This window comes from Thermobia domestica, chromosome 7, assembly GCF_964235325.1.
Source record: "Thermobia domestica chromosome 7, izTheDome1.hap1.1, whole genome shotgun sequence".
NCBI classification, from domain to species: Eukaryota; Metazoa; Arthropoda; class Insecta; order Zygentoma; family Lepismatidae; genus Thermobia; species Thermobia domestica.
Genome location: NC_137460.1, coordinates 157,426 through 169,802, shown reverse-complemented (window position 1 = coordinate 169,802; position 12,377 = coordinate 157,426). Strand labels below are relative to the sequence as shown.

Below are 12,377 nucleotides of genomic sequence, written 5' to 3'. Positions count from 1 at the left end.
GTTAAGTCTAGGAGGCTTAGGTGGGCAGGTCATGTAGCTAGAATGGAAGAAAGTAGAAACGCTTTCAAAGTCTTGACTGGTAGACCCATAGGAAAACGACCATTAGGAAGACCTAGGCGCAGATGGGAGGATAATATTAAGATGGATCTCGCAGAGATAGAAATACAAAGTAGAAACTGGATGCAATTAGCTAAGGATAGAAGTTAGTGGAGAGCTTTTGTGAACGCGGTACTGAACCTCCGGGTTCCATAGACCATAGAGTTAGTTAGTTAGTTAGTTAACTTTTAATGTGCCAAGGACGTGTCTCCGATAGGGCAGTCCCCTTCCCCCCTTCCAAACGTCCCTAAAAAGGTATATTGGATATTTGGCAGAGTATCTATTCACACGCAAGAATGAAGAATGCTATGTCATTCATAAATTTTTAGTAGCAGTTTCGAAGTCTTATATTCTCCAACTTTAAAAATTCAGCAGTAACCCTATATAGATGTGAGAAAGAGCAAAGGAAGAAAGAAAACTAAGAAATATTTGTGGGTTCTGGAGTAGTAGTTTTGGCGCACCACATTTTGGAAAATTCACAGATAAAATTAAATACTTTGCATCAGGGTTGATTGATTTAAATCAGTCTGATTTAAATCACGATTTTAATCAAGATTTAAATCACTTGATTTTTTTAAATAAAAATCGTTGATTTAAATCAAATTCCGAAATAAATTAATTTAAAGTGAAAATAAGTAAAATCCCGTTTCTGTTCTGTTATTTCGACTATGGAAGATAATAATCATAGTACAATGAGACTCAAATATATGTACAGCACAGTAGAAAACGAGTATCATGCAGAGGATGATTAGGGAAAATCCCACTTTGAACGGGTAACGGGAGAATCCTGCTTTCTTCTCTTCGTAACATTGGGTTTTTAAATCGTTAACTATTCGAACGGAGAAATCACCATGGACATTTAAGACAAAAATCATTTTGTGCCCACGTCTGTTTGTTTGTTTCTAGATAATAGGGGCGTATTTAGAGGGGTCCGATCCCCTTTCCGAAACAAAAAATAAATAAAACTTTAGGCGAAATTTATGTACTAAATACATAGAAGTTCCTCGGGATCGTAATACGGCAAATTTGGATGCGTTAAAATATCGAATAATACTTTTGATAAAGTGGATTCTTTCAAATATCTAGGATCAGTATTAACAGACGAAAACGATATTTACGAAGAAATAAAATGTCGACTAAAAGCAAGGAATTCTTGTTATTATTCAGTTCAAAATCTCTTGTCACGAATTCTTTCCAGGAATTTGAAGATTAAAATATATATGATTGTTGTTCTCAGGGTGTCTACCAAGCAAGCATAATTAAATTCCTTGACTTTCCTTGAGAAAATTATAATTTCCCCTGACTCTGTCTTTCTTTTATTTTCTTAGTGTAACTCACGAAAAGTAACTTATAATTTAAATCATGAAAATGAAATCTTTCAGTTTTACGTCCCACGGTTATGCCGGTTAGGCTAAAGGAGACGGTGATGATGAGAGATGAATGAAATGAAAAAAGTGGGAGGAAACGGGAGAACCCCGAGAAATCCCACGATCACGGTGTTTGTCCACCACAGTCCACACGGCGCGAGCTGGGATCGAACCAGGGACCCCAAGCACCGGAGGAGAACGCTCTACCAGTGAGCCAGCGCGCCCCCAACTTATATTTATTACCTGTAATTTATGACTATTTTAGTGACATTTCTTCATCCCTCACAGCCTGGGAAAGATTTTTCCCTGAAACAATGAAATTCCCTGACCCTGCAAATTTCCTGACTTTGCCTGACTGGTAGACACCCTGGTTCTGTATGGTTGCGAAACATGGTCGCTTACTATGACGGAAGAACGTAGACACAGTATTTGAGAACAAGATCCTGAGACGAAAGTATTTGAGAACAAGATCCTGAGACGAATATTAAGACCCAAGAAGAACGGGAATGGCGGAAACTTCATAACGAGAACTACATAATTTATACGGTTTACCAAACATTGTTAGGGTGATCAAGTCTAGGAGACTCAGGTGGGCAGGTCATGTAGAAAATAGGAACATTTTCAAATTCTTAACTGGAAATCCAACCGGAAAACGATCATTAGGAAGACCTAGGCGCAGATGGGAAGACAATATTAAGATGAATCTCGCAGAAATAGGAATACAAAGTAGAAACTGGATCCAGTTGGCTAAGGATAGTTTTCGTGAACGGCATTGAACCTCCGGGTTCCATAGGCTATAGAGTTAATTAGTTAATTTTAGGCAAAATTTATGTATTTGACATGTATTTCGTGCCGCTGGCTAGTTCCGATTTTCTAAAAATATACCCCTGCCAAATATCAGTAACTTTCGTGAAAAGAAAAGTTTCGTGTTGATAAACCTTGCTGTACGTTTTTTCCTTAATGCTTAAGAAACATTGTTTGGGATTGAAATAGGTTAACGATTGGGGATTATTTTAAATTAAACCAAAATACTTTCACTTAAATGGCATAATTGTAATTTAATATTAATTCCTAATGTATTTTCTCCAGTTCGCGACTTGCATTATACGAGGAGAAAGATTTGATTTAAATCAAAAAAATCGATTTGAATAAAAAAAATCAACAAAAATTATCTTTATTAAAAAATCATGATTTTTTTCCACCCTGCTTTGCATCAAGGTTGTGAAAAACCCAGTCCAGTGGGTTTTATTGGGTATTATTAGATTTTATTACATTTTGTGCGTATATTTAAAGCCATATTCCTATTTAAAATACCATTTAAGCACATGTTCCACTGTACACATGAAATTATGGAATTCCCTTGTGGGACCACGGTAGTTCACATATGATGTGGGTTTCTAGTTCGATCCCAGCTTCCGCCAAGCGTGTTTTGCGGTGGACAATCATCGTGTGTATGGGTTTTCTCAGGGTTCTCTCGTTTTCTACCACTCTTATCATGTCACCATTATTATCCATGTAATCATAGTCTCCCTTAGACCTGGCGTATAATCATGACATATTGAACCATGCTTAGAAATAACAAAAAAGAAAAAAAAAATTGATGCACAAGGAACCCGTGCACTCTCATACGCGAAGTATACAATTTTCTATAATAAAGAGGTGGATAATTTTATATAATACAAAATAGGAATAAACCCTCTTACACTTCTAATCCCTGAGCCAGCCGTGTTTTTCTTGGCAAAAACCATGGTTTTTACTGAGAAAAAAAAACAGATTTTTTTTTCTTGGCAAAAACCATGGTTTTTACTGAGAAAAAAAAGTTTTTTTTTTGGTTTAAACCAGGTTTATTTGGTTTAAATAATTTGCTCTATGTATTTATATCACATACGGACAGAAATAAGTTTGTTTCGCCTTAGTGTTAGTACGCAACACCCGAGTTATGCTGGAAGGGGTCACAAAAGCTTAAAGCAGAATCCAAACCGCTTCTCGGCTTACATCCAAGAGAAATTGCCCTCCATTTGAACTAGAAACCGGGACTAACTGGCCATAAATGCGATACGTCTGCCGACTCACTCACGAAGGACTCCTGATAAAAATACGTTGACTGATCTTTGCATATTTGTCAATATAATCGTCATGAGTCATTAGGACAGAAGGACAAAAAGATAAACAATTGCACAAGTGGAACCATTATACAAAATTACATATGGACAATTTCAAAGTACTACAGAGTACAGAACTAATTTAGTCCAAGTCAGTCTACTACGACTTTTAAGAGTCCAAGTTAAAGAAACATAACGACTTACTTTGCGTATCAGTAAGAAAAGTGAATAAAGATACGAATTATTTGAGTCCACTTTAGCTCTGACCCATTTATATATAAATAGTTACCATAAGATTCTTGTTATTTCAACAAATGCCTCTCGTGGGGTTTGTATGAACCCCCTCCCAAAAAAGTACGGCATTTCGCTGTATTTTATCAATAGTAAACATTATTAAAACGAAACAATGTTTAGAATTTTCCTTTGGTTGCGTAACAAAAATAACAAACTATTAAAAAAATCACAAAAGAAACATCCATAAAGTTACATAAAAAAAGTTGCTTTTGTAATATAATCTCTGAGTAAAGAATGGGAAATTTAGGTCTGAATATAGTACGAATAATATATGGGAGTGAAACGTGATAACCCACAAATGTGTGTTCATCGAAATTTTACGAATAGTTAGGGGAAGGCGTTGTACCTTTGAACACCTGTGCTTTTCTCGAATTCAGAGCTATCTAGTTGCAGTGATTACAATTCATTTGAAAGACTAAATGAAAAAAAGCGCTACTAACTGAGTGTTGTGTCGAGTAATGTCCCTTTTAATTTTTTCACCCCCAAAACGAAGATTTTTTGTAGTTACCTTTTGAGTTTTGTGCTCTTCGGTTTTTGCAACTTGTGATATTTATTTGTCCAAACTTGGAGTAGAATCATTGGTGAATACAGTAATATTTTTAGTTCTAACTTTTGTTCAATATTTAAGCCAGTGGATAACTTTTTTTTTTTTTTTTTTTTTTTTTTTTTTGTAATGGTGACCCTCTTATACCTATGAACATTAATGCATTGTGTACCTTTGAACGATAAATTATACTGTTTAAAGCTACACAATGTAAGTAGTTAAAACAATTGATATATTTTATACAGGTTAGGTTAGGATATAAAGCTGTTAATTATAATTTTAAGTAGTTTCTATATATTCGCTTATTATATAACATAATGTTAAGAGTTGTATATGCTCAACTTTATTGTTCACAAGTTTTTGTTAGAACTTCTTTTCAATTTTTAATTTAATTGATAAAATTTTAATTCTGGGGAGCTTTTTATAGCTAAACCTTTTATTGCAATTTATAACTGTTAATATTTGTGGCTTCATTTTATATTATTGCCGCAGAAACATTGTAATTATCACTGTTCAAAGATACAAGAGGGTCTGTTCAAAGGTACACGACCATAATGTACCTGTGAACAAAACGGATTTGTTCTTATTTTATCTTATAAAAGCTATTGTAATTATGTAACACGTTTAAAAATCATCCTATCTGATAGCAAAGAGATGACACTTCAAGTGTACAGGGTTGGCAAAAACCATGGTTTTTATTAAAAAAACCAAAAAGACCGGTTTTTTTGGTTTAAACCAGGTTTTTTTGGTTTAAACCAGGTTTTTACGGTTTAAATGATTTGCTCTATATATTCATATCATATATGGACAGAAATAAGTTTGTTTCGCCTTGATGTTATTATGCAACAACCGGGTTATGCTGGAAGGGGTCACACAGGCTTAAAGCGGAATAAAAACCGCTTCTCGAGTTACATCCGAGAGAAATTGTCCTCCATTTGAACTCAGAACCAGGACTAATTGGCCACAAATGCGATACGTCTGCCGACTCACTCACGAAGGAATCCTGATAAAAAAAAATACGTTGTACTGATCTTTACATGCTTCTTAATATAATTGTCAAGAGTCATTTCAGAAGGCCAAAAAGATAAACAGTTGCACAAGTGAAACCATTACACAGAATTACATATGGAACAATTTCAAAGTACTACGGAGTACTGAAGAACTAATTTAGTTCAAGTTAGTTAACAACGACTTTTATTGGTCCAAATTAAAGAAATACACCGACTTAATCTGCATATCAATAAGAAAAGTGAATAAAGATACGAATTATTTGAGTCCACTTTGGCTGAAACTCATTTATACATAAATAGATACCAAAGATACTTATTTCACTAAATGCCTCTCGTGGGTCTGTATGACCCCCCCCCCCCACACACACACACACATACACACACAAAGTACGGCATTTCGATGTATTTTATCAATAGTAAACATTGAAACGAAACAATATTCAGAATTTTTCTTCGATTGCAATTACATAATAATAAAAACTACAAAAAAAATCACAAAATAAACATTTATAAACTTGTAAAAAAAAAAGTTGCTTTTGTAATATAATCTTTTTGATTAATGAATGGGGAATTTAGATCTGAATATAATACGAATAATATATGGGAGTGAAACGTGATAACCCACAAATGTGTGTTCATCAAGATTTTATAAACACTTACACTTTTACGAACATTTTTTTGTTTTTTGGTTTAAACCAGTTGGTTTTTTTGAAAAAACCAGCTGGTTTAAACCTTGGTTTAAACCAGCCAACCCTGCAAGTGTATGACAAAAATTGGGGAAAAAGTGCTGAATATTAGCACCAAAATTTCGAAGACTCTAAAAGTGTTCACAGGTACAACGTCTTCCCCTACAATTTTACGAACATTTTTCGTTTTTTGGTTTAAGCCAGCCAACCCTGAAAAGAAATAAAAAGTTTTTTTTTTTTTTTGTTTTGTTTTACGAACTGGAATGTTGGAAATAGTTTTTTCCCCCCTAATTTTCAGCTGTCAATTTGGTTTCTTACAATAGATTTTACGATTAAAGGAGTTCTGTTACCCACAATAATTATACTGTGTTTCACATACTCCCATCAGATAGGCAAGAATTAGGGAGTTCTACGATTTGATTGCCGTTAGTGCTGAAAAGTTTTTTTTTTTTTTTTAAACTAATTTCCTTTTTTCAAGTGAAGCGTTCTCGTTCTTGAGCTGAGACATGGAGAAGGATATTTTAATAGTTTATATTAATACGCACAAAGACAAAGGAAATGTAGCCTCATTAATTTTGATTCCATACTAGCTGAAGTGCCCATTCTTTGCACTGGGAGAAGTAGGTTCAAGGAAACCTTAGGATACACATATCAATGAAAGTGTAGTAGGATATTTTTTTTCACTAATTTTTAACCCCCTTCTTCCTTAGGATACACTCTTTAAGGAAAGTTACATGATATTAGCCAAGTTTGAATACTACTGTGTTCTAAAACTCATCTCAAACTGTTGAACCATTTCCTGTGACGCTATCACAAGCAATAGACGTCGTCGAATTAAAAGTGAAGAAAGAAATTATAGAAAACAAACTCCTTCTTCCCTTAAAATTGAAATTTTCAAAAACAGGAAGTGATGTGTTACCTTCTTTCAGTGAGGTGTTTATATACCGAATTTCATCTGTGCTCACAACATACTGTAATTTTGCCCCCCTTTACTCCCATTGTGATGTACCCTTTAAAATAACACAATAAATAAATAAATAAATAACAATGAACTATGTTCCAAAATTCATTTCAAATTGTTCAAGCATTTCCACGTGAAGCGATCACAAACAACAGGCAACATCACCTTCAATGGAAACAAAGGAATTATGGAAAACCAGCCTCTCCCTTTAAAACGAAAACTTTCAAAAACGTTGTAACACATGTAAACTTATTTTTAACGTGGATTTTTATCTTCTTAACCTGGCGGGCTCATGACATACTGTACTCTTTTAACATGAAGTTTGAACTTCCTCTACTCCGTGTTCCGCGCCTCCATTGGAACGGAAAACGATTGCGAATTTCCCAGCACGACAAAATAAATTGGGAGTGCCTCGACTAGTTCCGATCTGCGAATCGCGAAAACCGACGAAAAAATGCCAATGCGAACGATCCCAACTTGCTGGGATTGTCCGTCCGAATGGAGAGTCGTCTGCAGAGGAATTGAGCTCTACGTGAGAGAAGAAAGTTTGTTTTGCGTGAAAGCAGGCGACGTTGCGAGGAGCGGAAATATATACATATATATATATATATATATATATATATATATATTAAAATAAAAATGGAAATAGATGTTGATGTTTTAATAAATTCTGCTTTTGATAAACTTCCATTGTGGAACCAAGCTCATGAAGATTACCACAAACGACACGTCGTGGACAAATTATGGGCAGATGTAAGCAAGGAACCTGGAGTGAAAGGGATGTATATTTTACTTTGTTTTGTCTTTAAAATACGAAGATTTAATTAATACATGAATTTCAACTTTTTATTCAACTTCAACAATAAGTTAAATGCTTCCCCTCATCTCTTGATAAAAAAAAAAATGTCATTTATCCGCATTCGTCTTCTTCGTGCCCTCAAGACTTTGAGATACGAATTTTCAAGCAAAAATATTTCACATTAAAGCTTTGAAAGAGACACTGCGGCTTGATGCACATTCGCAAAACTTCGGATCTAGAAGAGGCACATGAAACCGTTCGGTTTGTGCTTTTTACACTGTGATTTTTATGCCATACATGCAGAAACTGTATTAAATGCAGATCGTGAAGGAACTGTAATTTTTAAACAAATACTTGTGGTAACTATCTCAAGTGAGATATTTTCATGCCACGCACCGTAATAAGAAGGAAATTAGTGAAAGAATTATATTTTTTTCAACAATTATTTCGAGTGGTGATCCAAAAGAAAACCTGCACGTATTTGTGATAAAAAGTGAATAGAGAAGGGGTTAACTGCTGTATTGCCGGACTAGTTTTAGAAAATTTACGAAATGAATTGGATAACTTATTTTGGTTTGTGAGGTAGAGTGAGTGGAATAGTTATAATTCAGAAAATACTTGTTGTCGTTAGTTGTTTTTGACGTAAGCGGCACTATATGTATAAGAGGAAGGAACTATTTGGCAGAGAAGTACACTTTATGGCAAAGGTAGTGTGAAAATAATGCGTAAATAACAACATTGTTACATATGGTGTTTGACATTTATCGAGTTATACAAAAATAAGGAATGTCAGTTATTGAAATTGTGTGAAAGGCATGGTCGACTAAACAGACGAACAGTTTGTCGCAAGCGTAGAAACGAACTGAAACTACAGAAAACAAAATAATATCTCAATTACCCTAATTTAATAGCCTACATTTTGGTACTTCTCTGGATGGTATTTGGTATCGGAGTATGTTTAGTACAAGGGGTCCAGAAGCACGTAAAAAACACAAAATTTACAGGAGAAATGAGTGATGCAAGTACTTAGACGTAACATAACGTAACCAAATCTAAACTAACCTAACATAAACTAACGTAAGCTAACCTGAACTAACCTAAACTAACGTAATGTTAGTAGAAATAAGCGAAATTCTATCATTTTTTGGAAAATTATGCGGGACTCCTACACTAATATAACATAAACTAAACTAACCTAACGTAACCTAAACTAGCCTAACCTAACTTAACTAACCAACTCTACCCTAAACTAACCGAATGTGAGCAGAAATTACCAAAATAGTAACATTTTTTTAGAGAAAAGAGCTGGACCCCTTCTGCTAAACATAGGCCTTGGTATCTTTCCCAAAGCTGTGCACAACACATAAACCAAGCATCTTATGACATATTAAGTGTTCTTTTCACCATCCTTTTTTATGCATAAACCCATCGCCGCTGACGCGCCTGCCCTCTACAGACACATCCCTCGCTACTTCTCGGGTTCCCTTGCTCTGATGCGGTTAGACTGCATTCGTGGCTTTAAATGGCCACCTACCACAAGTTGATTCGTGTTCTATGCACTAGTTGTTATGCCATGCGTCACACAGTATTTCGAAAAACAGTCAGTACCAAGTGTGCCATGGTCACAAGCTAGTATTCAGGAGGAGAAACAAAACAATATTTCAATTTTCTTGATTTTCGTCTGGTCTGGCGATACTGTAGTAATGCCTAAAGAAGACCTGGCAAAAAAACAGGGGTAATTGTAGATTTGGTACATCAAAGTAAGAACAGATAAAAATATGAAATCCTTGAGGTATACGTCCTACGATTATGCCAGCTAGGCTAAAGAAGACTGTGATTACGAGAAATGAAAAATGGTGGAATGAAACGGGAGAACTCCGAGGAGACCAACGCACACAGTGTTTGTCCACCACAAAGCTCACTTGACGTGATCATGGATCAAACCAGGGACCGCATGTAGAGTAACCCACAAAAGTACCTGGACCCCTGACTGTTATAATTCCATTACTTGGGGCCCAGGTACTTATGTGGGTGACTGTACCAGAGAGCCATCTGCTCTACAATTAAGCCACCGGGGCCCAACAGATAAGTTGAGAACAGGTTAATGCTGGTATTATCCGGGAATGCCATCTGCGGCAGTATAGCCATAGGTACTAACCTAACCAGAACAAAGAAAAAAGTAAGAATTTTAACCAAGTTGGTCTGGCACCCCTCAAATCCAATATATATTGCTGCTATAATTTACGTGATGAGGTTTTCTAAACTTCTACAATCAATCTAAGGTATATCTTAAGTCGCTTAGGTAAAGCCTCTCTTTCACTATAAGCAATGCATTCTATTGTAAATATATCAAACTTCTGCTCAGGTATTATCGACATTCCTTCTATGAACACGAACGTGTTTACTACGAGAAAGGAAACAAGTAGCATACATTGACTACATGATCTTTACAATGTATTGTTTGTAACCACATTTTTTTATAATTAGAAAATGAATATATCACTCGTCATGTAAGCTAATGTAAAACTGATAAACGTTTAAAATAAGTACCATGTTAATTATTTAACGTATTCAAATACACATTTAAAGTACGCACTACATCAGGCACTGACACAGTGTAATGGATAATATACTGTGATTCAGGTTTTCTCATTGCTGAACCATGATTTACAGTTTGAAGTGGTTTCTGGTTGATTTAGGGCCGTTTTCCGTAACGCTTTACGTCAACATAAATGTTTTAGCAGTGTTTTATCCAGGCATCTTAGGAGGGGAAAATTTTGCCCCCAAAGTTATAGAATGCCCCCCCCCAAATTTTTGAAGTTTTAAATTTAACGTGCAGTTTATGCTTTTCCAATTTGCGAGTTTAGAGTCGAAGTCCTTTTTCATATTCCACAAAATTTCACATTTCTGTCTTGTTTTTATTTCTGTAATTCCCACCTTCCTTGTTATTTCGAGAAAACGCATCCTAAAATTCCCTGCAAAATTCACATTTTATCTGAAAGGCTGAACACTAAGCAATATGTATTAGCACGAAACAACGACAGGAAAAATAGGCGGAATCAAGTACTTCTGAGAATCGAAATGAAATGAAATCTTTGAGTTTTACGTCATACGTTTTGGCTGCTAGGATAAAGGAGATGGTGATGACGAGAAATGAATGAAATGGTGGAATGAAGAAAGTGGGAGGAAACGGGGGAACCCCGAGGAAACCAACGCACACGGTGTTTGTCCACCACAAATTTTACATGGCGGATTGAAAGTGTAGAGTAAACTCATGACATACCTATCATACCTGAGTTCTGGTTGACCCCCAACAGTTTTTACCTTCTATAACCGCCTCTGACTCGTTACTCACAATTCACTAGTTAAAGTACAATCACAATAATAATAATAATAATAACGAACCATTGGAATTATGAGATATGTAGTGGCTCCAGAATTGAATTAGTAGGCCCTATACGCCCAGTAGCACACACAGGAATTTATTTCGAGGGGTCCAGGTTCAATATAAGGGTATTTTATATTAAAATTCCTAAAATTAGGCTAAATTTACACAAAAGTTGAAATTTTAGAGGATTCGAATCCTCAGGACCAACATTACACGAATACAATCACTGCTGTCCTAACTAGAATCAAATCCAGGACCCATTCCTCCAAAGGCACACGCGTTAGTCACTAGGCCAGTAGGATTAGAATGTCATCATTTACCTAACTTTATGAAGAAAGATCTTATTTATAATCAGTGGCGAAGGATGGTAAGAGGCCCTGAGGCCCGGCCCACCCATTTACTTTTACAAATTATAGTTTATAATTAATTCATTTTCCTTGCACAAAATGCATGATATTTTCTAAGTTGAAAAAAAAATGTTCGATAAAGAAATCGTGGTTGGCACCACTGCTGGGAGGCTCACCGAGCAGTGTCTCAGGCGGCAGAAGAACTACTGCCAAGTTACTCAGAAAATCCCGCGAGAGAACGTGTTGGAAATGACGTTTTCTTCGCCATCGTATAACCTGCGAAAGAGACCGGCCTCAGCGCTTATCGACTTTCGTTTCTACCTACTAGTTTCTCTCGAGACCTTCGATTTCGATTCGATATATCAAACAAATAAAGAACAAGATAACGTGGGCTCCATTCCGTTCCAACTTTGCTTAATTTTGCGGACTCTAACGCAACGGAAAAACTGGAACAAGAAATTCTAAAGGCTATTATCGCAAACTAATGCCCCTTTATTCCGTTGCGTTGGCGCAAACCTGTACGAAATTAGACTCGTTGAGTTCATTAGAAAGAGTGTTACCTTATACATCGTATAAGGTAACATGGCCCGGAAGTTTTGGGCAACCAGTGTATATATGAATTTAATTTTATTTTTAATATATATAATTAATCAATGACTTGATTTGTAGTAGACCGCAAAATTTGCGTTAAGTTCCTTGAACTAATGATTTTAGTATATTTAGAGGGAAATATATGGTAATATATTTACATTGAACAATTATTTGTATATTTAGCTAAAATAT

The 12,377-nt window shown here is 35.5% G+C and overlaps 1 protein-coding gene across 2 annotated transcripts in view; it reads right to left on the bottom strand.

Moving 5' to 3' along the window:
• LOC145689822 (U6 snRNA-associated Sm-like protein LSm2) overlaps positions 1–10,554 on the bottom strand; it is a 34,997-nt gene extending 24,443 nt beyond the window's left edge. The window contains exon 1 of one of the 2 annotated variants that reach the window (XM_081764035.1): positions 10,410–10,554. In XM_081764035.1, coding sequence (XP_081620161.1) covers positions 10,410–10,412 — 3 coding nt within the window. In that variant the 5' untranslated portion in view covers positions 10,413–10,554. The remainder of the gene's footprint in view (positions 1–10,409) is intronic. The other variant, XM_081764034.1, reaches the window with a different exon arrangement.
• Positions 10,555–12,377: the final 1,823 nt, after the last annotated feature.